The 26,860-nt window shown below is 40.2% G+C and overlaps 1 protein-coding gene and 1 non-coding gene across 2 annotated transcripts in view; both read right to left on the minus strand.

Annotated features, from left to right (window-relative positions):
• Positions 1-26,860, minus strand: part of Nsf (N-ethylmaleimide sensitive factor, vesicle fusing ATPase) — a 150,252-nt gene that overhangs the window by 114,799 nt on the left and 8,593 nt on the right. Inside the window, exons 2-5 of the mRNA XM_042673632.1 lie at positions 17,688-17,773; positions 16,158-16,257; positions 12,179-12,218; positions 2,318-2,484 (exon numbers count right to left, since the gene is read on the minus strand). Coding sequence (XP_042529566.1) covers positions 2,318-2,484; positions 12,179-12,218; positions 16,158-16,257; positions 17,688-17,773 — 393 coding nt within the window. The remainder of the gene's footprint in view (positions 1-2,317; positions 2,485-12,178; positions 12,219-16,157; positions 16,258-17,687; positions 17,774-26,860) is intronic.
• LOC122103619 lies at positions 8,307-8,413 on the minus strand. The gene has a single exon (XR_006146793.1). It is a non-coding gene; the product is annotated as a U6 spliceosomal RNA (small nuclear RNA).

The raw sequence follows: 26,860 nt of genomic DNA on the forward strand, positions 1-26,860 counted from the left end.
GAGTAGCTAGGATTACAGACATAAACCACCACATCCGGCAACCACTGTTCTTAACTGCCACCTTTACTACCTCCCTGTGAGTGACTACATGAGCAGCTAGGCATATCCTTAGCAATCTGAATCCTGGAGAACACTTGGGTCTCAGGATCCCATTCTGTATTCTTAAGAAGTTTTGAGGACCCCCAAAGAAATTTTATTTATATGGATTAGATCTATTAATGTTCACTTTTAGTGTGTGTGTGTGTGTGTGTGTGTGTGTGTGTGTACATATATATTTTGGGAAGGGAGGTTGTTTGGTTGTGGGGCTTGAACTCAGGCTTGGGTACTGTCCCTGAGCTCTTTTGTTCAAGGCTACTGCTCTACCACTTCTGGTTTTCTGTTTTTTTGTTTGGTTGGTCATGGGGCTTGAACTCTGGGCCTGGGCGCTGTCCCTCAGCTCTTCAGCTCAAGGGGAGCACTCTACCACTTGAGCTACAGCGCCACTTCCGGTTTTCTGGTGGTTTATTGGAGATAGGAGTCTCACGGCCTCTCCTGCCTGGGCTGGCTTTGAACCGCGATCCTCAGATCTCAGCCTCCTGAGTAGCTAGGATTACAGGCGTGAGCCACCAGCGCCCGGCCCACTTCTGGTTTTCTGGTGGTTAACTGGAGATAAGAGTCTCATGGACTCTCCTGCCCAGGCTGGCTTTGAACCTCAATCCTCACATTTCAGCCTCCTGAGTACCTAGGATTACAGGCATGAGACACTGATGCCCAGCTCACTCTTTTTCTTTAAAGCAAGATAGCAAGTTTGTTTTTTTGTTTTTTGGCACTCAAGGGGCTTGAACTCAGGCACTTGTCCCTGAGCTTTTTTGCTCAAAGCTACCATTCTACCACTTAGAGACACAGCTCCATTTCCACTTTTTAACTGGAAGTAAAAATCTCATGACCTTTCCTGCACGTGCTGGCTTCAAACAGCCATCCTCAGATCTCAACCTTCTGAGTAGCTAGGATTACAGGTGGGAGCTACCAGTGCCTGGTAGACAAAGTATTTTTTGAAAGTGGAAAAAAAGTAGCTAGGCTTTCCAAAGAGAGGGGCTCCAAAAAAATCCTCAAATACTTTTAGTGTCTGGCTTAAGAAAATACAGCTGGGTCTGCTTCAGCAGTTAGTATGCTGTGTTAGCACAATTCAAGTAGGCTCTACAAAACTCTACTATTCACTTGTGACACATTAAGAGAAAGATGACAAATAGCACCTTGACATTATTATGAAAATCAAGTTTGGACTTCTGAGAAGGTTTCAAGTGATCTACCAGGGACTCTTGACTGCACCTTGAAAATTGCTAGTATAGTACTGTGGTATGAAGAAGGAACCAGAATAATTTAAAATGTCAAAGGTCAAACTATGGTAGAATCAGGAAGCTGAGTTAGAAGGATTTTTAGTTCAAGGCCAGTATGATATCCAGTCATAAACATTGTTCTAAGTAGTCCTAAGTAGAAGACAAAATGTTATGTAATTAATGGTAAGGTTAATGAAGCAATGACTATTTACATATGCAAACAATTTATGTAATTAACCTTTAGTAAAGTTTTAGAAGAAAAAATTTCTTTCTATGAAGTTAATAATGTGATTTAACTGAATTTTTTAAAAAAATACAGCACTGGCAAATGTTTTCAATGAAAAAAAGTTTATGTTTCAGAGGTAAGGCAACATTTAAAAAGTTGAAATACATGAATATAATTTTCTTAACATTAGCAACTCCATAAGTAAAAACATTAAGAACTACTTTTCTATAGCAATATACTAGTAAAACAAACCAGAGACAGAACAAATGTCCTACAAAAAGAAATTTCAGATGTATATGTCTGAAATTTGCAGAGGGAAAGTTTCTATAATTAGATATGACATCTTAAACTAGCACTCTACCACTTTAGCCACAACTGCACTTCCTGTTTTGGGGTAGTTAATTGGAGATAAGAGTCTCACAGACTTTTCTGCCAGGGCTGGCTTCAAACTGTGATCCTTCTATCTCAGCCTCCGGAGTAGTGAAGATTACAAACGTGAGCCACCTGTGTCCAGCTCTCCTTTGCTTTTTGTCACTCATCATCATGGATATATCTGTATGTGTAGCTCCCTAGGTTCTTCATGTTTTTTGGGGAGAGGGTGGGGGTGCCAAAACTGGTGCTTGAACTCAAGGCCTTGTCTCTTCTTGAGCCACAGCTTCATTTCCAACCACTCAGTTTGAATCAACACCTCTCTGCTAGGCAGTTGTTCTACCACTTGGGCCACACCTTTAGCTCCACTTGCAGAGAAAAGGAATGATGGGAAAGTTAAACTGACCTGCTGTCCCACTGAGAAGGCCTGGTTGTTGAATTGCTGGATAAACTCTGCTGCCATCTTGTCAGTGTCATAAGGGTTGGAATCAATGTTTTTTTTCTGCAGGAAATCAATCTCAATAGTCATTGTGCCAATACACTGTTTGGCTTTGTCAAATGTATATAAGGAAACTAGAAGGGGGAAAAAAGAAAACACTTTTAAAAATCACCAAATACCTGCTGTATTTCTACCAGCTAAAAGTTTCACATAAATGAATCGTAAGAGTAACTTCACCAAAGAAGGCTTAACATAGCCTTTAAAAACAGACTTTAAAAACATTAATAACAAAGGCTGGGCGCCGGTGGCTCACGCCTATAATCCTAGTTACTAAGGAAACTGAGATCTGAGGATGGATCAAGGTTCAAAGCCAGCCCAGGCAGGAAAGGCTGTGAGACTCCAATAAGCCACTCAGAAAACCAGAAGTGGCACTGTGGCTCAAGTAGTAGAGTGCTAGCCTTGAGCTGAAGAGCTAAGAGACAGTGCCCAGGCCCAGAGTTCTACGCCCCATGACCGGTAAAATAATAGTAATAATAATAATAATAATAACTATAGGTTTTCTTCATCTGAATTAGGTAGAATATATTGACTAGAACTCTCTTTCAACTTAATCCCTATCTTATCTGTGGCAAGATCACAGCCTACCCCACAAAGGCTCTGAACCTTCCTTCTTCTCCTTTAAGAAGACTAAGTCACTAGTGTTCAACTTTGAGCCACAGCTTCATTTCCAGTTTTCTGATGGTTAATTAGAGATAAGAGTTTCATAGCTTTTCCTACCCAGACTGGCTTCAAGCCATGATTCTCAGGTCTCAGCCTCCTGTGTAGCTAAGACTACAGGCATGAGCCACTGGCATCCAGATGATATATTATACTTGAAGTAAAATCAGGTACTAAAAGAAAATTCCCTACTGAGAAGAAGCATTCCATAGGAAATAGTCTTGATTCTTAAATCAGCCTGAAAAGTATAAACTGCTAAGGAAAAGGATGTTACATTATATTATATTGTGTTGGGATCATTAAGAAAGAGTAGAATATACTACTCAGAAGTTAGAAGGCATTTTTATACTTGAGTTTCCCAACAGTGATAATGGGACTATGTCTAGTAAAAAGTCTATGATGGCTCTTCAATAGGGCTTAATGTATATGCACTTCATTTTCCTTTGTGTATCCTCAAGATCACTGTTACTAGGGGCTTGGAATATAGCTTAGTGATGGAGTGCCTAAGACCCTGGAATTCTAGCCCAGCACTGCAAAGATTAATTAACTACACCTCTTTTTTTTTTTTTTTGCCAGTCCTTCGGTTTGAACTCAGGGCCTATGCACTGTCCCTGAGCTTCTTTTGTTCAAGGCTAGCAGTCTACCACTTGAACCATAGCGCCACTTCTGGCTTTTTCTGTTTATGTGGTAACTGAGGATTCAAACCAGAACTTCATGCATGCTAGGCAAGCACTCTACCACTAAGCCACATTCCCAGTCCCAACTATACCTTTTAATGTTACATTAGGTTTGTCTTTCTTTCCTTCCTTCTTTCCTTCCTTCCTTCCTTTCTTCCTTTCTGTTCTTTCTCTTCCTTCCTCTTTCTTTCTCTTTCTCTCTTTCTTGTTTTCTCTCTTTCTCTTTCTTTCTCTCCTTTCTTTCTCTTTCTTTCTTTCTTTCTTTCTTTTTTATGTATGGGGAGGGGGTGCCAGTCTTGGGGCTTGAACTCAGGGTCTTGGCACTGTCTCTTAGAGCTTTTTTGCTCAAGGCTAGTCTTTGGACAAGAAGTATGGTACTTCTGTAAGTTACTGTGATCAAATAGTAAAAAGCTGAACAAAAAAAAGCCACTGAAGTGTAGCTTCCAGCTAACCTACCACTATCAGGGCTTGCTGCAAAGATCCTAGTGTCTTGCAAACAAAGCTGTCTTTTTCAAAGGAAATCTGAGGCAGTTTGTTTTTAACAAGTCCTACTAGAACATAGGGGTTAATTATTTAAGCTCTCTGAGCCTTCATTTGTTACATCTGTAATCAAGACTGTACATTCTATTTGAAATATATTTCTTATATTTACCCACTTGAGTTATGTACAAACAAGTACTTCTGTTAATTCTGTTATTGTGTTGTTACATTTTTTATTTTGGCTTTTCCTGTTAAAAGGAGGGATATTTCAAATATTTCAAAAGGAAAACAACAAGACCAGTAAAGGATAGAAAGTTACTGAACATTAAACAACAAGTTTGGATCTTGGTTGGAAGTTTCAGAATACTCTCCTGCCTCCAATCCCCACTGTTCCAGAATACTCTCCTGCCTCTGATCCCCAGAGGCTTTGGGTTGTTGTTGTTTTCTTCACATATCATAGGAATTCTAGGCTACTTTTCTAGGCAACAGAGAATAGCTGTTTCTCACATAGTAGAAAACAGTTATGGATCAAAATATTAAGGTAAAAAAGGAAAAATATTAAGGTTAAAATTGGTAAATTGAAGTTAGGTGTTGGTGGCTCAGACTTGTAATCCTAGCTACTCAGGAAGCTGAGATCTAAAGATCACAGTTCAAAGCCAGCCCATGGAACAAAGTCCATGAGACTCTTATCTCCAATTAACCACCAGAAAACAGGAAGTGGCACTGTGACTCAAGTGGTAGAGCGCTAGCCTTGATCTGAAGAGCTGAGGGACAGCTCCCAGGCCCAGAGTTCAAGCCCCACAACCGAAAAAAAAAAAAAATTGGTAAATTGATTCAGCAATTTCACTTCGTGATATCTGATAATTTCATTTCCTGATGTTGCATAAAGTTTTTAACACTGGTGTAAGACAACATCTATTTGGAGATTAACTGTAGCAGCATTTGCAATAGTCAAAAGTCAAAAATTACTGATGAAAATAGGTGAACAATAAATAAAATATGGCAGAACTATAATGTATAATACTGTACAATAATATTTATTAAAATAAAAACATGATCTAGATGTAATAAAGTATACATTAAGAAAACTGAGAGAAAAAGTATAGTTCATAATTAGTTGTACAATATGATTCCCAAACAGTATCATAATAAACATACATATCTATATGTGCATTTGAATAAATGTATTAAAATATAATCATCACTGACTAGCTTCCCAATGCATTTTAATTTAATGTCAATGTGTCTTAATAGAAGACCACAATACTACAATTTCAAATGCTATGGTCAGTACCATGGACAGCACCACAGGCCACATCATGCTCAGCAATGTGGCCATGTCCAGAGACAGTAATTCTATCTTTGTTGCTTTGTATGTCCCTCCCCCATGGTATAACCCCTGCTTTCACTGTATTTGAGGTTGGTATAATTTGTGGAGGGGAAAGGAAAAAACAAATCGTTTAAATAGAGATACAGGTGGATCCATTGAAACAATGAGATGCGCAAGTCGTTATGGGGGGGGAGGAGGATTGGGTGGAGGTGAGGGGAGGATGGAAAGGGATAGGAAGGGGAAACAAAGGAGGAGGCTACAATGATTGATAAGAAATGTACTCATTATCTTGCCCATGTAATTGTAACCCCTCTGTACAGTATTTTCACAATAAAAAACTTAAAAATTAAAAAAAAATTAAACGTAGCTGGGTGCCAGTGGCTCACACCTGTAATCCCAGCTACTCAGGAGGCTGAGATCTGAGGATCATGGTTCAAAGCCAAGCCAGGCAGGAAATTCTGTGAGACTCTTATCTCCAATAAACCACCAGAAAACCAGAAGTGGCGCTGTAGCTCAAGTGGTAGATTGTTAGCCTTGAGCTGAAAAGTTGAGGGACAGTGCCCAGGCCCAGAGTTCAAGCCTGACTACCAAAATAAAAATAAAAATGAAAAAAATAAATGTATGCACATCCTTACTCTAATAGTTAGATGATACAAGTTAAATAAATTAGAACTTCCAGGCATGGGGGCACACAACTAATAATCCCAACATTCAGGAAATTGAGGAAGGGAGGATGAGTTTGAGACCAGCCTGGCCTATACAGTGAGTTCCAGGTCAGCCTGGGCTACACAGAGAAACTGTCTTAAACAATAACAAACCAAACCAAAGCAAATAATATTAGTAACATAAGCTGGATACAACCCAATTTTCTCATCAGATGTTCTGTCATGTGTTCATTTTCAGCTCTACCAATGAATGTCTGCAGATAGGGAACCCTAGCTTTCTACACTGACCTATTTCATTTGGTGCTAAACTTTCTACATTCTCGGCTTTCCACATTCTCACTGTGTTTTAGGTGAGGAAATGAGAGTTAAGAGAATCACTTATGTCAGTGTTTCCCAAAATGTGACTCCAAAGAACCACTTAAAGGTGACTGTTAAAAACAAAGAAGGGGGGGGGGAGGATGAGAAGGGATGGGAAGGGGAAACAAAGGAGGAGGCTACAATGCATGATAAGAAATGTACTCATAATCTTGCCCATGTAATTGTAACCCCTCTGTACAATATTTTCACACACACACAAAAAGACCTATGAATCAGATCCCCCAAGGGATGAGCCTGTGAATCTTTTTTTGTTTTGTTTTTTGTTTTTTTGTTGGTCAGGGTCTTGAACTCTGGGCCTGGGTGCTGTCCCTCAGCTCTTCAGCTTAAGGCTAGTGCTCTACCACTTAAGCCATAGCCCATTTCCAGTTTTCTGGTGGTTAATTAGAGATAAGAGTCTCATGGACTTTCTTGCCCAGGCTAGCTTTGAACCTCGATCCTCAGATCTCAGCCTCCTGAGTAGCTAGGATTACAGGCATGAGCCATAGGCTCCCTGCTTCCTGTGAAACTTTTTTAAAAAAATAAATTCCTCAGGTAATTTTTTTTTTTTTTTTGCCAGTCCTGGGCCTTGAACTCAGGGCCTGGGCTCTATCCCTGAGCCTCTCTTTGTGTTCAAGGCTAGCGCTCTACCACTTGAGCCAAAGCACCACTTTCTCCTCAGGCAATTTTTTTAGACAAGTTTGAAAGCATCAATTATGCAACTTACTCCATCAACTTCCCTTGTCTAAATCAATCTCATTTATTTTTCTCTCTCGTCAAAAATTTCTTCCTATTTCTGAAACAAAAAAAGGAGAGCCAACTAAAGATCACTGCAATGTTTATATTCCCTCTAACCTAGAAAAAACTTATAAGTTGCCATGCTCCTAATAAGAGATGTAGAATATTCGCAACTTTCTTTTATTTATCCTATTTTAACCGTTTAAAGCTACTATATCTTTGAATATCTTCAAAAGGATATTAGGGACCCTGGGAAGATATTTAATGTTAAAGACAGGATAGTCTTCAAAACTTTCATACAAAAAAGTCAAATCAATTACAAAGGTAAGAAAATTATACTGGAACCAGACTTCTTAAGAGCATCATACAAGAACAGACAAGTGTGATGCCTTATTTTTTAAGAAGTTTAAAGAAAGAAAAAAAGGCAATAATTTTTTTTTGCAACAATTTTTTTTGTGTGAAAATACTGTACAGAGGGGTTACAATTACATGGGCGGGATAATGAGTACATTTCTTATCAAGCATTGTAGCCTCCTCCTTTGTTTCCCCTTCCCATCCCTTCCCATCCTCCCCCCACCCTCCACTCAATCCTCCCCACCTCTCCACCCCCCCCCACCCCCGCACCAAAGTTGTAAAGTTTGTTTTCAACATAACGACTTGTACATCTCATTGTTACAATGTATCCCTATTTAAACTATTTATTTTTTCCCTTCCCCTCCACAAATTATACCGACATGAAATACAGTGAAAGCAGGGGTTATACTATGGGGGAGGGACATACAAAGCAACAAAGAAATAATCTTATAAATGTCTTAGAAACAATTGCATGAAAGAAAAAAAATTTGAATACATATCTTAGGGTTCATTTCCCACATCACTTTATCTGATCTTTTCTGCTTGACTCAGACATATACTAGATATTGCAAATAAGGGAAACCATGGGACCTATGTTTCTTTGGGCCTGGCTTACTTCACTTAATATAATTTTTTCCAAAAAAAATATGGAACGCTTCACAAATTTGCGTGTCATCCTTGCGCAGGGGCCATGTTAATCTTCTCTGTATCGTTCCAATTTTAGTATATGTGCTGCTGAAGCGAACACGGCAATAATTTTTTTTATCAAGCCAAGCTATCCTTCAACCATCAAAGATAGAGAAAAAGTTTAATGTAGGAACCCAAGAACACTGACTACACATACTTTCTGGAGTAAACAACTAGAGGATAGGCTTCATCCAACCAAGTGAAAACAGGCAAAAGGACTGATCATATGTGTAACAGATTCTCATGTTATAAGTATTAAGATTTGTAGGTGATCACATATGGTAAAATAACATGTAAATATCTATGTTTGAAAAAAGCAGAAAGAGCCAGTATAATCCTAGCTACTCATGAGGCTGAGATCTGAGGATCACAGTTCAAAGCCAGCCTGGACAGAAAAATCTGTTAGACTCTTAACTCCAATTAACCAGCAAAAAAGCTGTAAGTGGAGCTGTGGCTCAAGTGGTAGAGGGCTACTCTCGAGCAAAAGAGCTCAAGGATAGTGTCCATGCCCTGAGTTCAAGCCCTAGAACCAGCACCAAAAAAAGAAAAAAGCAGAAAGAATGCTGCTAACAAAATGGAAGAAAAAGGGAAAATATGCTCACTTTTGTATAGGTAAAAGGTAAGAGTCACAGCATTATCATTTAGAACTGACAGATTTCTTAAATGGTTAAGTAAGAATAAAGGAAGAGTCAGACACGGCTCACATCTATAATCCTGACTACTTAGTAGGCTGAGATCTGAGGTTCAAAGTTCAAAGCCAGCCTAGGCAAGAAAGTCCATGAGACTCTTATCTCCAATTAACTTCCAAAAAGCCAGAAGTAGAGCTGTGGCTCAAGTGGTAGAGCACTAGCCTTGAGCAAAAAACGCAGGGACAGAGCCCATGCCCTGAGTTCAAGTCCAAGACTGCACACACACACACACACACACACACACACACACACACACACACACTCTCTCTCTCTCTCTCTCTCTCTCTCTACAGTAGGGCTCTAAGAGAGATACAAATACAAAGTAATCACAAGGCTGATATGCTGATACTTGAGCCACAACCTGGCATTTTAATTGAAGATAAGAGTCTCTTAGATACATCTTCCTGGTCTGGCTTTGACCCTCAATCTTAATCCTCAGATCTCAGCCTCCTGAGTAACTAGGATTATACTCATGAGTCACCAGTGAATAACTTCCAGAATAAAGATATTTTGGGGGGGGGGGGGGGCACACACGAATGGTAAGGGGAATCAAAGGAGGAAAAAATAATACTTGATAAAAAATGTACTCATTATCTTGCTCGTGTAATTGTAACCCCTCTGTTTGTTATTTTCACAAATAAAAAACTTATTAATATGAAAAAATAAAGATATTTAGACACTCTCCACAGAAAATTAAGGCCAAAAATGACAGAACTTAATTAAACATCAGTTACGTCAATAATTATGAATGGTTTAATTAGCCCATTAGACAATTTTCAGATTATCTCAGAAAGCAAAACCTAATTCCATGTTATATGCAACACACACATCTAAAACTTGGTGATTCAAAAAGGTTAAAAGGGATGAAGATAAACCAAGTAGATAAAAATAGTAAAAACAAAGATTGTAATTCTTACATAAAAATATGCTGGGCAGCCGAGCGCCGTGGCTGACGCGTGTCATCTACCTACTTAGGAGGCTGAGATCTGAGGATCACAGTTTGTTTTTTAAAGCCAGCCGGGGCAGAAAAGTCCATGAGACTCTAATCTCCAATAAACCATTAGAAAACCAGAAGTGGTGCTGTGGCTCAGGAGATAGAGCGTTCACCTTGAGCTAAAGAGCAAGGGGACAGTACCCAGGCCCAGAGTTCAAGCCTTGCAACGGGGGGGGGGGGGGGGGGGGGGGGGGGGGGGGGGATATGCTGGGCATCAGTGGCTCACGCCTGTAATCCTAGCTACTCAAGAGGCTGAGATCTGAGGATCACGGTTCAAAGCCAGACTGGGCAAGAAAAGTTCATGAAGACTCTTATCTCCAATAAACCACTCAGAAAACCAGAAGTGGCATTGTAGCTCTAGTGGTAGAGCACTAGCCTTGAGCTGAAGAGCTGAGGGACAGCACCCAGGCCCAGAGTTCAAGCCCCGCAACCGAAAAAAATAGATAGATAGATACATAGATATCTCAATACATATTAAAGTATATAAAGGCTGGGAAGGTAGCTCAGTGGTAGAATGTTTGCCTAGCATGCATGAAGCTCCCCTGGGTTCGATTCCTTAACACCACATCAACAGAAAAGCCAGAAGTGGCACTGTGACTCAAGTGGTAGAGTGCTAGCCTTGTGCAAAAGAAGCTCAGGTTGCCATGCACCCGTGGCTCACACCTGTAATCCTAGCTACTCAGGAGGCTGAGATCTGAGGATCTGAGGATCCTCAGGATCTAAGAATTAGCCAGCCTGGGCAGAAAAGTCTGTGAGACTCTGATCTCCAATAAACTACTAGAAAACCGGAAATGGCTCTTGTGGCTCAAGAGGTAGAGCACTCGCCTTGAGCAGAAGAACGCAGGACAGCACCCAGGCCCAGAGTTCAAGCCCCATGACCAACAAAAAAAAAAGCAGCTCAGGGACAGTGCCCAGGCCCTGAGTTCAGGTCCCAGGATAGGCAAAAAGCAAAAAACACACACATAAAGTACATAAAACTTTATAATACTATAGGCTGCAATTCACAATAAAGCTATAACATTTATAAATATCTGTGTATCAAAAATAAAAAACCACCTGTATGAAGCAGAGAGTAAAGGAAATAAAAGGAAAAGTAAACATAAATAATAGGAAATTATAACATGCCACTCAGTGAAAGATAGGTCAAGCCAACTAAAATCAGTGAGACTATGAAAGATCTAATCAAAATAATAAAACTGATCTGATAGATACATAACAAACACAATACCCTGAAAACAGAAAATATAAGTTGTTCTCAGTTTACATGAATCATTCACAACAATCATAATTAAAATATGAGTAAGTTCTAGTATATTAATTCTAAATATTACGTTCTAAAACATTAATAAGTTTCACAAAAGATAAATATTATCAACAACAACTCTCTAATCACAATGCGATAAAAACTGCCATTTAAAGTAGAATTTAACTAGTGCAGTGGTTCAAATCTGTTATAACACCTACTCAGGAAGCATAAATAGGAAGATCACAGTCCAGGTCAGCCTATTAAAAAAAAAATGAAATCAAAAGTTGGGTGCCAGTGGCTCATGCCTGTAATACTAGCTACTCAGCAGGCTAAGACCTGGGGATTGTGGTTCAAAGCCAACCTGGGCAGGAAAGTCCATGAGACTCTACCAAAAAGATACAAGTGGCGTTGTGGCTCAAGTGGTAGAGTGCCAGCCTTGAGCAAAAAAGATCAGGGACAGTGCCAAGGCCTGAGTTCAAGTCCCAAGACTAGCACACACTACACACAACACACAACACACACACAGTCACATAGAGAGTAAAATAAAATAAAATTTCCAACTCAAAATGCCAGACAAAGAACAGCAAAGTAAACTAAAAGAACAGGAAGGGCAAGTGATATATAGCTCAATGCATGGTTAAGCTGCTTAAACTCTTCCCAACCCCTAAAGTAATAAATTGTTCTCCATGACCTTCTGTAATGAACTAAGATGAACTAATAACACAGTTATCCTTGAAAAGAGGTAATGATATAGGTAGCACAGCTATTTTCTTTCTGTTCTCATAGAATCATACTGAGTAGAATCAATGTTTAAGGCCTGATAACCAATAATAGAAAATTATATACATCCTAATAAGAAAACGTACCTTAGTTAATATGGCTAAAGAAAATACCTACCTTCTATTTCTTGCCCAATTGAAAGTCCAGCCCATTTTCGCTATAAAAGAGAAAAAAAAGACACAAATCAAGCCAATCAAAAATCAAGAAAAAAAAACAACAACAGGAATTTCAGGAAGACAGTCTAAGAGCAAGACCAAGACATATGTATGTGCGTAACTGTGCTCCTTCAAAACATAGGTTTCAAGCCCCACAACCGACATATATGTTGACATTAGGATCTGTGCATATGACTATATATACCAATAGGGTCTTTGCAGAGATGATCACACTAACATGATGTCAAACTGAATAAAAAGGGTTTTAGAACAACATGACTCTTTGTCTTTGTAACAAGAGATACAAAGACACAGGGAAAAGGCCATGAGATAAGAGAAGCAGAGCTGATTCTAGGTCAATGAACATCAGGGGTTGCCTGCAACTCCAGAGCTAAGTAAGCACGGAATAGACCCTTCCCCTAGGTCTTCAACAGAACACAGCCCTGCTGACACACTGGTTTTAGACTTCTAGCTTCCAAAACCATGAGAATGAATAAATTTCTAGTTTCTGAACATTTTTGTCTATTTCTATTTCTTTTTAAATTTGACCTGTTGCTGTGACAGTTGTCTAAAATTTCTGTCATTTTAAACCACTCAGTTTGCACTTCTTTCTTTTAGCGGACCTAGGAAAGAAGGCGGCCGCTACAGTTTCAATTTGAATACTTGTCTCAAAACATATGAAGCCTTCTTTTCCACAATAAAGCCAACCCCCAGAGTAGGATGCCTCTGTATGTAATCTAGGGCTTTGCAAGGCCTCCACTGTATCAGATATGTCAGCATTCTAAACCCCTGCTGCAGTTGGTTTTACAGTTTATTACAATACCACAAACAGAAGTGTAATTCATAAAAACTACATTACAACTAGTCATATAATCTATGTGACCATTCAGCATGGATTAAAATTGTTAGAATGTCATAACCTGCCTTCGTATACTGGCATTTTTTCACTCATATTTCAGAAATTCATAGCTACACATTAGCCTCTCCCCAATCCTGACTGTTTACAGTGGCAAGAATATACAGAGGCAAGGCAGACTGCAGTTAGGCAGGAATTCAAGGCTGCTTTGATATAGATTCAAAATTAGTAATTTAGCCATTGTTGTTAATACTCTGAGGGAAATAATTTTTGGCTGGGAACCACAGTTTGCTTACTCAACTGAATGTTGTGGATTTGAAAGATGCTGCATCATGAATACATTCAAGAACAGGTGCTCCTCTTCCAGCTTCCTCCTTCCTCTGCCCTATGGCCTCTGAAAGACCGGTTGGCACAGCTGGCCAACCTGACATTTAGCAACATGCTGGTTAAACCCAGACTTTAGGTCCTAAAGCAGCCATATTTAGGCTCCACACTGCACTCCGAAAAAATGATCAGAATAATATCCACTCATTGTTTTGAGAATTACATGAGCTAACAAATGTGAAAGTACTTTGAATAGTTCCTGGCTTAGAGAGCAACTGAGGTCAGGGAAAATACTTTTCATTTTCCTTTTTCTTTTTTTTAAATTTTTTTTTTTTTTTGGGTCCGGTCGTGGGGCCTGAACTCTGGGCCTGGGCACTGTCCCTCAGCTCTTCAGCTCAAGGCTAGCACTCTACCACTTGAGCCATAGTGCCACTTCTGGCTTTTTTCTTTTTGCGTATGTGGTGCTGGGGAATCGAACCCAGGGCCTCAGGCACGCAAGGCAAGCGCTCTACCACTGAGCCACCTTCCCAGCCCTCTTTTTCTTTTCTTTTTTTTTTTTTTTTTTTTTTCACAAAGCAGAGAAACAAGGAAAAATAGCCACTTCAAGCTACCTCTTACTACAGAAAACCCATCTGAAGCTTTGGGAGAACTGGCAAACCCTGGAATATTCCAAACTTTTAACCTGTAGAAATAAATGTGAAAAGTAGTTTTTTGGGGTTTTTTTTGGGGGGGGGGTCCGGTTGTGGGGCCTGAACTCTGGGCCTGGGCGCTGTCTCTCAGCTCTTCAGCTCAAGGCTAGGGCTCTACCACTTGAGCCACAGCGTCACTCCCGGATTTTTTCTTTTTGCTTATATGGTGCTGAGGAATCGAACCCAGGGCCTCATGCATGCAAGGCAAGTGCTCTACCACTGAGCCACCTTCCCAGCCCTGAAAGGTAGTTTTTTTTGTTTTTTTTTTTTTTTTTTGGGTCCGGTCGTGGGGCCTGAACTCTGGGCCTGGGCACTGTCCCTCAGCTCTTCAGCTCAAGGCTAGCACTCTACCACTTGAGCCACAGCGCCACTTCCGGCTTTTTTTTCTTTTTTGCTTATGTGGTGCTGAGGAATCGAACCCAGGGCCTCGAGCATGCAAGGCAAGCGCTCTACCACTGAGCCAACTTCCCAGCCCTGAAAGGTAGTTTTGATGATAGAGGAGAAAAGAGAAATAATGAAGATTTCCCACTCCCAAATGAGTGTCAGCTCTCTTTCTCTCTCCCTCCAAGAAAATAAATCAGTGCTTATTGGCACAGTAAAAAAGGAGGTAAGACTTGTCTATGCATTGTTTAGGACAGGGGAATCAGCAGAAAATGGGACACTCCTATATTATGTACTGTGCACTGGGACAGTGTTAGAGATTGTGTGAGTTCACAGAATCTACCAGTAGTTATAGTGTAGTCACAACTCTGCCAGCTGTAAAGGAGCTCAGCAAATTAGACTATATTTTGAATTTAAAAACATAACAAAACAAAAAACATTTAGCCAGGTATCAGTGGCTCACACCTGTAATCCTAGCAACTCATAAAGCTGAGATTTGGAAGATTATAGTTTGAGACCATCCCAGGCAGGAAAGTCCATGAGACTCCATCTCCTAAATACCAGCAAAAAACCAGGCTGACTATATGGCTCTAGTAACAGCGTGCCAATTGAGCAAGTACAAAGCACTGAGTTTAAATCTCAGTACTACCCCAAAAAATGTTCTTTTCATGTTCTTTAGTCTGATACTATTGCAATACAAAGCCTTTATTATTAAATATCAATTTTATAAATAAAATAGTGCTTTATGACTCTTATATTACTCTGGAAGTTAGCATTAAAATATCAGATAGCCAACTGATACTACTACAAACTTTTTAAAATAAAAAAATATACATATAAAAGCAATAAAAAAAAAATCAAAGCAGGTCTGGGAAGGTGGCTCAGTGGTAGAGTGCTTGCCTCTCATGCATGAGGCCCTAGGTTCGATTCCTCAGCACTACATAAGCAGAAAAAAGCTGGAAGTGGCACTGTGGATCAAGTTGTAGGGTGCTAGCTTTGAGCTGAAGAGCTGAGAGACAGCACCCAGGCCCAGAGTTCAGCCCCAATGACCGACAAAAAAAAAAAAAAAAAAAATCAAAGCCATCAAAGGCAGTCATAGCAAATAATGGGCAATTAAGAATACATCTTTAGCTGGGTGACAGTGGCTCACATCTGTAATCCTAGCTACTCAGGAGGCTGAGATCTGAGGATCACAGTTCAAAGCCAGCCCAGGCCAGGAAGTCTATGAAACTCTTCTTCAATTAACCACCAGAAAACCAGAAGTGGCGCTGTGGCTCAAGTGGTAGAGTGCTAGCCTTGAGCTGAAATACTCAGGGACAGCATCCAGGCCCAGAGTTCAAGCCCCACAAGTGACAAAAAAAAGAAAAAAGAATACATCTTAACCAGGGACTCACATCTGTAATCTAGGCTACTCAGGAGGCTGAGATCTAAGAACTGTGGCTTGAAGCTAGCCTGGGTAAACAAATCCATGAGACTCTCTAGCACAAAGCCAGAAGTGGAGGTGTGGCTCAAGTTGTAGAGTGCTAGCCTTGAGTAGAAAAGGCCAAGCAAGAGCTTCAGGCCCTAAGTTCAAGCCCACTATCAGCAAAATATAAAATAAAATAACACTCCTTATTGAAGTTATAGGGTGTTATTTGCTTGAAATGCATTGATTCTTCTATGACTTTTAAGAAAAGTAGCATATGAGTTACCTGAGGTAAACTGAATGCAATGCTCCCTGGAACCACTGATGGATGGGTCCTCAATGTAAATGTGTACCTGTGATTGGGAGAGGTCCTCACAATCACATGCCTAAAAGACAAAAACACAATCAGTACTACATACTGAAGGAAATGAAGAAGACAATTCTAAATGATAAGTTCAAGTTAGAAAAATGACATCAGACCACCACACATCAAGCACAATCCAGACAAGTTCAAAATAATACATCTAATCCAAAACATCATCTTCATTACATTTCAGTGTACATAAAAACCAAAGCCAGTGATTTAGAGTCCTTGATGTTGAATAAAAACTTCATGACTTTCCTCCCTTGAGAGTTATTTCCCACATTCCAACAAAGACACAATAAAGTCAGAAGACCTAGGATATCTCAGTCAAACAATAAAGTTATTTTCTAGGACTATCTATTAAATTCTTTGGCAGACACTCTCAAAGGCTGAAACAGTAACAGCCTATAAAATAAAAAGATGGTAAAAATGAAAAACTTACCCAAATATATCAGCTTTCATGTAGATGTAAATAAAGGCTATTCCAATGAATTTTGTACCAGTTCCCTACTCAGAAGCTACTCATATATAAATAAGACATAATCATCTCATGATAAATCTCTATACCAAAAATCTAACAAGAATCCAGATATCAAGGGCTCATGCCTATAATTATAGCTCTTCAGGAACCTAAGATCCAGAAAATTGCAGTTTGAAATGAACCCAGGCAGAAAAGTCTGTAAGTCTCCATCTCTAACAAAAACAAGCAAAACTTGAGCTGGAGATGCAGCTCAAGTGATAAAGGGCAACTGAGCAAGTGTAAGGCCTTGTGTTTAAAACTCTAGTACCACCACATACACTCACAAATACCCACAAACCACCTAACAAGAAATGCATGTGAGATAGATGCATATCCAGTATGGTCGGGGGAAATCAACTCCCCCTCCCACTAAAATTACATATATATATAATATATATGCCTGAGTATGTTGCCTCACTGCTATAATCCTAGCTACTATAGAGGCAGAGAATGCAAGGAATGCTGTTCAAAGTTCATGAGACTTTATCTCAACCAATAAATAGCTGTACCAGCTATTATATTATATTATATATGCCTAGCATTCCAACTATATGGGCTTAGCCACGCAAAAAGTAAAATCCTATTAAAAATATAGTAAAAGCAAAACACGTTGGAGATGTGGTTCAAGTGGCTGAGCCCAGCAAGCACAAGGCCCTGAGTTTAAACTCTACTAATGCCCCTAAAAAAGTTATATATTAAAATCTATATTTTTTTTAGTTTATCAAAGTTTGACAGTTTGCTATAACTGAACAACATACTTTTGCATTTAATCTATTTTTTCCAGCTCAGTAAGAGCAATAGAAAACAGTTCCCAAAAGTTTCTTAAAAATGACTTTTTGGAAGTTTCTAAAATACTATTGAACAGGTTAAAACATATACATATGTAAAACATATAGATACTCATACTAATACACAGTCAAAGAGATACTCACTGGCCAGACTGGAAATCCTTTTCATTCACAACTGCACAGTTTGTTAAGGATAATTCATCTGTAGGACATCGTGCAGCTTGCATACTCTATAAGAATCAATGATCAGGAAAATAAAATTAAGTCAGGCTTTGTTACCTTAAAGAATATTTTGCACCTTCCTGTTCTTTTTATCACACACATACTGTAGTAATCATCTTTGGGTTATGACTCCCAACATCCCTTCCTCTGTGGTAACAGCAACCCCTTCCCTTGGGAATCTGGCTTCCCTCATTTATCATGAGTTTGTGATACTGTAGATCACACCCTATATGCAGCTCCATACACTCCTAAGCTACAACAGGATTTCATATAAACAAGCACAGGAAGCAAACACTCTTCCTTGCTGTAGCACCAAATGGAGTAAGACTTCTACTCTAAAACACAGTAAAACTGTCAGAGAAAGTAAAAGTGACAGACACAAACTAACAGAAACATGGTAAACTCTTTGAGACCAGACCTGAAAGTTTGTAAGCCAATAAATTCTTTTATGCTCAAGCTTATTTGAACTAATTTTCAAAAAAAAATCTGGCTGATAAAAAATACAATGAACTAAATTTAAGACACTTAAGATATATTATGAAAAAGTATCTTTTTATAAGAGATCCCATATAGCTGTGAACCACATACAGATTAAGGAAAAAAAATCTATCGAACATTTCTCAACAAAAGTAATTATATTAATAATTACAAGCTATACCTAAAAAGAAAACAGCACCCCATGTCTCTTTTGGTCTATAGCTACTAGCAAAATGTTCTATTAAATAATGTGTTGGAGGGAGGACTGTTTTGATGGTGGTGGTGGGTTTTTTATTTTTTATTTTTTTTTAATGTGTGTATGTGTGCTGGTACTGGGGTTTGAATCTGGGCTTCTTCCTCTTACTTGGCTTTTCTACTCATGGCTAGTGCTCTACCACTTGAGCCACAATTTCACTTCAAGCTTTTTACTAGTTATTTGGAGATACTTGGGCTAGCCTCAAACCATCATCCTCAGATCTCAGTTTCCTGAATAGTCAAATAATGTTTTTAGTCAATAACCCTTTCATCATTCTCCAGCATTTCCTAGTGAGCTATGACATGTATAGTAATAGTCTATGAGTACAGTGTTCATTCTTCAAAGCTCAAACCAAATTTATATAAATCATTTACATTTTCTTGTCTTAAGAAGTTGTAAAAAGGTGCCAAGTTGCTGGGCACTGGTGGCTCAAGCCTGTAAATCTTAGCTATTCAGGAAGCTGAGATCTGAAGATCTGCATTTCAAAGCCATCATGGGCAGGAAAGCCTGTGAGACTCTGATCTCCAATTAACCATCAGAAAATGAAGTTATGTTGTGGCTCAAAGAGCTAGAATACTAGCCTTGAGCAAAAAGAGCTCAGGGAAAGCGCCCACACCCCAAGTTCAAGCCCCATGACAGACCAAGAAAAAAGTATAAAGTGTTGTTGGCTCATGCCTGTAATCCAAGCCACTCAGGGGGCTAAGATCTAAGGATTGTGTTTCAAAGCCAGACTGGGCAGGAAAGGCCATGATACTCCCAAAAATTAACTCCCAATTAACTCCCAAAAACAGAAGGAAAAAAAAAAAAGAGTCAGTAGTGTAGCTGTGGCTCAAATGATAAGAGTGCTAGCTATTAGCAAAAAAGCAAAGAGATAAAGCACCCAAGTCCTGAGTTCAAGCCTCAGAACCAGCACATGTGAACACATGTGCACACACGTGAACAAACAGGTTGGAAAAAGGGGGTTCAATATCAGTTTATGAGTACAATGCTTCTTGATCAATGTCACCCCTTTGACATAACTCATTTTGAATGACATTTTGCTTTGCTTTTGTTTCGTTTTTATTTTTTTAGACAGTCTCTCTCTTTATGTAGCCCAGGGTAACCTTAAACTCACAATCCTGCCTCAACCTTTGAAGTGCTGGAACTAGAGGCATTCACTCCCACACCCAAGTTTTGTTTTCATTTAAAAAGGCTAGTTTTAATATAGCTATCCCAGTTCTTTAGAGCAACGGTCTCTAAAGTAGGCTATGAGTTCTTGAAGGGTTTATAAGACAATCCTTTGGAATACAAAAATAAAATATTAGTTATTTTATTTATTGCATACCAATTTTTATTAAAGATGACTCATTATCTTATCTCAAATCCTGCCAGGCCTTTAAGTATTCATAGCATAAGATAAGCTTCTTTTTTTTTTTTTTTTGGCAGTCCTGGGGGCTTGAACTCAGGGCCTGGGCACTGTCCCTGAGTTTCTTTTGCTCAAGGCTAGCCACTCAACCACTTGAGCCAGAGCGCCACTTCCAGCTTTTTTGGTTTATGTGGTACTGAGGAATTGAACCCAGGGTTTAGTGCATGCTAGGCAAGGACTCTACCACTAAGCCACATTCCCAGCCTAAGATAAGCTTCTCTAACTTTTCCATCTATGTTTGAAGTCACAGGTGATCTTAATCTAACACTTCACTATTTATATTAAAGTTAATACCAGGGCTGAGAAGTTGGCTCAGTGGTAGAGCGCTCGCCTTGCATGCTTAAGGCCCTGGGTTTGATTTCTCAGCACCACATAAGCAAAAAGAAAAAAGTCGGAAGTGGCGCTATGGCTCAAGTGGTAGAGCACTAGCCTTGAGCTGAAGAGCTGAGGGACAGTACCCAGGCCAAGAGTTCAGGCCCCACGACCGGACCCAAAAATAAATAAATAAATAAAATAAAGTTAGTACCACAGCTCCTAAGGTATCTAGGAAAAAAGATACAAAATCATGAAGCAGAGTGATGATGGCTGAAAGGACATGGAAAACAAAACAAAATAGTGACAAGCTATTCTTCTAGTGGTAAACACAGCTAAAAGCTCTAGCAAGTCCTAGACTTGAAAATACCAGAATAAAGTATAAGGCAGGGGTTTGTGATACAGTTGGATCAAAATATAGATTTTTTTTTTTGGTCTGGGAGCAATGTTTTGAGATACTGAGAAAGGACACACTCTCAACTATAAGTGAAACAATTAGAGAAATGTAACCACTAATAGAACTATTGCTTTGACCACAATTTAACAAGGTAACATCTTATATGAAACAGTAAAGGCTTCACTAACAGGTAAACTATAGCTACCAATCAGTTCCACTGGATGAGCCTGAAGGCCTCAAGGTAACACAAAGGTTAATTTGATCCAAACAAGATCTTTACAAGACACAATTTTTCCTACACACCATAAAAAGATAGGAAATAGCTACCAAACTCCTTTTTTTTTTCTTTTTAAAAAATCGTAAGAGCCGGGCACTGGTGGCTCACAGCTGTAATCCTAGCTACTCAGGAGGCTGAGATCTGAGGATCACGGTTCAAAGCCAGCCTGGGCAGGAACATCTGTGAGACTCTCACGTCCAATAAACCGCTAGAAAACCTGAAGTGGGTCGGGCGCTGGTGGCTCACGCCTGTAATCCTAGCTACTCAGGAGGCTGAGATCTGAGGATCGCGGTTCAAAGCCAGCCCGGGCAGGAGAGACCATGAGACTCCTATCTCCAATAAACCACCAGAAAACCGGAAGTGGCACTGTAGCTCAAGTGGTAGAGCGCTCGCCTTGAGCTGAAGAGCTGAGGGACAGCGCCCAGGCCCAGAGTTCAAGCCCCACGGCCAACAAAAAAAAAAAAAAAAAGAAAACCTGAAGTGGCGCTGTGGCTCAATCGGTAGAGCGCTTGCCCTGAGCTGAAGAGCGCAGGGACAGCACCCAAGCCCAGAGTTAAAGACCCGCGACCGATCAAAAAAAAAAAAAAAAAATCACATAGAGATTCACTGGTTACTACAAGGTAAGTACTTAAAGGATTTGTTAAAATAGATGAGTTACAGAATTTTCATTTCCATTGCTAAGTAATTCTGCTACTGAAAGTAACACATATAACTTAAATCAACATTAAAAAAAAAAAAAAAAAAAAAAACCTAGTGGACTGGGAAGTTGGCTCAGTGGTAGAGCGATTGCCTTGCATGCATGAGGCCCTGGGTTCAATTTCTCAGCACCATAAGCAAAAAGAAAAAAGCCGGAAGTGGTGCTGTGGCTCAAGTGGTAGAGCACTAGCCTTGAGCTGAAGAGCTGAGGGACAGCGCCCAGGCCCAGAGTTCAGGCCCCACGACCGGACCCCAAAAAAAAAAAAAACCTAATCTCTATATGCTTAAAAAAAGTTAGAAACAGAATATTCTGCTTTTATAGCTCATCCAAAGCTGGGTGCCAGTGGCTCACGCCTGTAATTCTAGCTACTCGGGAAGCTGAGATCTGAAGATCATGGTTCAAAGCCAGCCCAGGCAGGAAAGTCCATGAGAATTTTATCTCCAATAAACCACTAGAAAACCGGAAGTGGTACTGTGGCTCAAGCGGTAGTGTGTTTGCCTTGAGCTGAAGAGCGCAGGGACAGTGCCCAAGCCCAGAGTTCAAGCCCCACGACTGACACTCAAAAAAAAAAAAAATACTCTTCAAGAGATCTATTACAAAACAATAAAACTAAGACCTAAAGAATAATGGTACCTCATTTTGCTTTATGTACTATTACTTTAAAAATATAGTATACATTTGATCTTGAGCACATTCTTTTTGTGCGTTATTACTTTGTACAGTTCTGCATAATGTTAAACTATTAAGTCATTTTACTTAATTGCATCACATACTTTTTTTTTTTTTTGGGGTCCGGTCGTGGGGCCTGAACTCTGGGCCTGGGCACTGTCCCTCAGCTCTTCAGCTCAAGGCTAGCGCCCTACCACTTGAGTCACAGCACCACTTCTGGCTTTTTTCTTTTTGCTTATGTGGTGCTGAGGAATTGAACCCAGGGCCTCATGCATGCAAGGCAAGCTCTACCACTGAGCCACCTTCCTAGCCCCATCACATACTATTTATATAAATTTTCAGTATAACAATTTATAGGGACTGGGCCCTATAAATTTATGGGCCCAGAGTTCAGGCCCCATGACTGACAAAAAAAAAAAACAATTTATAAATAACATATATTACTGAGATACAAAAACATTTTTTATTTGTGAGATTCAAAATGTCTGGAAGTTACTAATAGCACAAGATGAACAGAACCAAAGTCACAGGTCTGCTTTCTGGATGAGATGGCATTCTGCCCAAGGTCACATGGCTCAGCCATATGGACAAAAAGTCTTAAACTTCTTTAAGTTTTTCCATTTTCCTAGAGTTTCTGTCAACTTCAAGTTCATGCTTTCTTTCTCTTTCTCTCCTTCTCTCTTTCTTCTTTTGTAGTTGTTGGTCTTGAGGCTTGAATCAGGGCCTAGACACTGTCCCTGAGCTCTTTCGCTCAAGGCTAGCACTCTACCACTTTGAGCCACAGCACCTTTTCTGGTTTTCTGGTGTATAATCGAAGATGAGTCTCATGGACTTTCCTGCTGGGGTTGGTTTTGAATTGTGATCCTTAAATCTCAGCCTCCTGAGTAGCTAGGATTACAGATGTGAGCCACCAAAACCCACCCAGCTTTTTCTCTTCTTTTCCTTCTCATGTCCCTTGTTTAGCCAATTACTTTTTGTAATAAACCTTCCTAGATGTCTCCCCTTTCCAACTAACTGATAAAACAGAAACTCTTCATGAAGTTGTTTATCTATATGTTTGTTTTAAACGTGCGACACAAAGTTGCTTTTTTTCCCTAATACTAGACTTTGAAGTCAGCTGAAACCTGACATACTCTACCACTTGAACCAAATCTCCAGCCGACAAAAAGCGGCTAAAGATCGGAGACAGTATTTCATGTACATCTACAGTTCTTATGGCAAGTACTAGGCCTGGCACACAGTGAGTATTCATTAAACATTTGCTGAAATCATAAAATGTATATAGCAATACATAACTGTCACAATTGTAGAATAAATAACTCAAAGTACATGTATACAAAGCACTAATCACTTCAAGGCTATTTACAAAGTGATAACAATGAAGTAAAATGTCTTAATAGTTCAACATTATGCAGAACTATACAACCAAAGTAACAAAAAAAACCTTTGCAAAATGCCAACTTAACCTTTTCATTTGTAAACCTGTGCATCTGCCAGGTTAAAAAGAAAGGAAAGGAAATTCTGTAGCTATCATCTGGCTAGCCAACTAAAACAGATGCTGTGAGCAAAAGGCCTCCCTATTGGAACCCAGAAGCATCTGTGCGTTTATGGTAAGCCAAGCAGGATACTGCATTTTTTCAATGAAATTTAAGTCCCTATAAATAGGAAAATCAAGTCCCTATAAATAGGAGCTGTCTACTTACCAAAGTAATGCCAAGAAAAATTCCACAACTTTTCTAACACTGACCTTGCCTCAAGGAAACAGTAATAAAAGCCAACACTAAAGCTATATAGATATTTCAAAAGTGAAAATAAGCAAGCCACAGCCGCTCAAGCCTATATTCCTAGCTACTTGGGAGGCAGAGTTCAGGAGATGACAGTTTGAGACCAGACCAGACATAAAATTTCTCAGGAACCACCTTACCCACTGGCTGGGTGCGGTGGTACACACCTATCCTCTCTGCACACATAGGTTACAGTCCAAGCCAACCAGGAATATCTCAAAAACAACAAATACTGGGCTGGGAAGGTGGCTCAGTGGTAGAGTGCTTGCTCACATGCATGAGGCCTGGGTCCGATTCCTCAGCACCACGTAAGTAGAAAAAGCTGGAAGTGGAGCTGTGGCTCAAGTGGTAGAGCGCTAGCCTACCTCAACTGAAGAGTTGAGGGACAGTACGTAGGCCCAGAGTTCAGGCCCCATGAACCACCTCCGCAAAAAAAAAAAAAACTAAAGTAGAGCTATGGCTCAAATGGTAGAGCACTAGTCTTGGAGAGAGGGGAGGGGGGTGAGACACAGGAATAGTCCCCAGGCCCTGCATTCAAGCCCCAGGACTGGCACCAAAGAAAAAAAGGGGAGGAGAGGAGGGAGATAGAAAAAGAAAAAAAGTGAAAGAGGGGGGAAAAAAAGGAAAAAAGAAAGAAAAAAAAGTAAGCACACACTAAAATCAAGATCTTCCATGTTTCTGCCTCCTGAGTAGCTAGGATTACAGGAATAAGCTCGTATGCAGTTTGTAGCCACGTTTTGGTCACTGGTTTCTAATTTAGTTACTTAAGATTATATAACTTAAGCCTGGCACTGGTGAATCATACTTGTAATCCTAGTTACTCAGGAGACTGAGATCTGAGGATCGCGGTTCAAAGCCAGCCCGGGCAGGAGAGACTGAGAGACTCCTATCTCCAATAAACCACCAGAAAACCGGAAGTGGCGCTGTAGCTCAAGTGGTAGAGCGCTCGCCTTGAGCTGAAGAGCTGAGGAACAGCGCCCAGGTCCAGAGTTCAAGCCCCACGACCCACAAAAAAAAAAAAAAAAAGATTATATAACTTAATCTGCATCTTGAGTGTGCTGCTCAAAAGTTATCAATTGAACATGTTGACCGAGGCCGGACAGATTATGCAAAAATAGTCATGGGAATCAAAAGCCAGAAAATAAGAATAAATATATTAATAAATAACTTGGTTGGGAGCACACATGACTTTTTCTTTAGTCTCACATTTGCCACTGAGCTATAGCATGTAGTAGAAAGACAAAACCTCTGACTTTGCCCAGATGATTAATATGCCCTGAGAATTAAGCAACATTACTTTTTTGGGGGAGGGGGGCTGTCCTGGGGCTTGAACTTAGGCCTGGGCACTTATCTCTCAATTTGTCTTTGCTCAAGACTAGCACTCTACCACTTGAGCCACAGCACCACTTCCAGTTTTTTTCTGTTTATGTAATACAGAGAAATCAAACCTGGGCTTCATACTTGCTAGGCAAGCACTCTATCACTAAGCCACATTCCCAGCCCAACATTTTATTTTATACTGTCTCTGAGCCAGACTGATGTCAAACCACCACAGCAAGAAGAATGATCAATTTAACAGGTGCTCAGAGAAGAGGACTTATCTAAAGAAATCTTAAGTCCCCTGCCCTACTTTAGTGTGTGTGTGTGTGTGCGAGCGCGCGCGCGCGTGTGCATGTGTGTGCGTGTGTCCCTGATGTTAGAAATTTCATTGTGTTCCTCTCAACGCCCACACTCTACCTTCTGTATGCTCTGTTCTGTGCTCTGCTTTCTGCCCTGCTTGCTAAATAAAAGTCTGCAAGTCTCTATCTCATATATCAGTCTGAAATTCCTTTCTACATTAGAGACAAGGACCACAGGGTCAGGTCTCCCTCAGTAATCTTGGTTCCTCACCTACCGCCAATGACATGTCAACAATACTAAATCTTCTCTTGGGCTCAAGGCTAGCTATCTACCACTTGAGCCACAATGCCACTTCCGGCCTTTTCTGTTTATGTGATGCTTAGGAATAGAACCCAGGGCCTCATGCATGCGAGGCAAGCACTCTACCGATGAGCCACCTTCCCAGCCCCTAAATCTTCTAAATTAGTACAGTGCAAAAGTATTTTCTGGCTTGGCACCGGTGGCTCATGCCTGTTATCCTAGCCACTCAGGAGGCTGAGATGTGAGGATCATGGTTCAAAGCCAGCCTGGAACCTGGGCAGAAAAGTCTCCATGAAACTCTTTTTTTTTTCTTTTTTTTGGTCCGGTAGTGGGGCCTGAACTCTGGGCCTGGGCGCTGTCCCTCAGCTCTTCAGCTCAAGGCTAGCGCTCTACCACTTGAGCCACAGCACCACTTCCGGCTTTTTTCTTTTTGCTTATGTGGTGCTGAGGAATCGAACCCAGGGCCTCAGGCATGCAAGGCAAGTGCTCTACCACTGAGCCACCTTCCCAGCCCTCCATGAAACTCTTATCTCCATTTAACAACTCAAAAACCAGAAGTGGCGCTGTGGCTCAAGTGGTAAAAGGCTAGCCTTGAGTACATAGATTCAGGGATAGTGCCCAGGCCCTGAGTTCAAGGCCCACAACCAACAACAACAAAAATCCAAATGACATGTCACTTTGTATAAAATAGTACCAACCTAAAAATGCCAAGAATGTCTTTTTATTTTGAGAAGGAGTTTTCTATGTAGCCAAGATTGATATCTTACTCCCAATTCTTCTGTCTCATCTTCTCAAGCGCTGGGATTACGCACAATGCCTGTATTTATATTTCTTTTCTTGGGAGATGGTATGGGATTGAACTTATGACCTCTTATCTACTAGACAAATATACTAACACTTG

Source organism: Dipodomys spectabilis, unplaced genomic scaffold (genome assembly GCF_019054845.1).
Source record: "Dipodomys spectabilis isolate Male_0828 unplaced genomic scaffold, ASM1905484v1 ptg000018l, whole genome shotgun sequence".
NCBI classification, from domain to species: Eukaryota; Metazoa; Chordata; class Mammalia; order Rodentia; family Heteromyidae; genus Dipodomys; species Dipodomys spectabilis.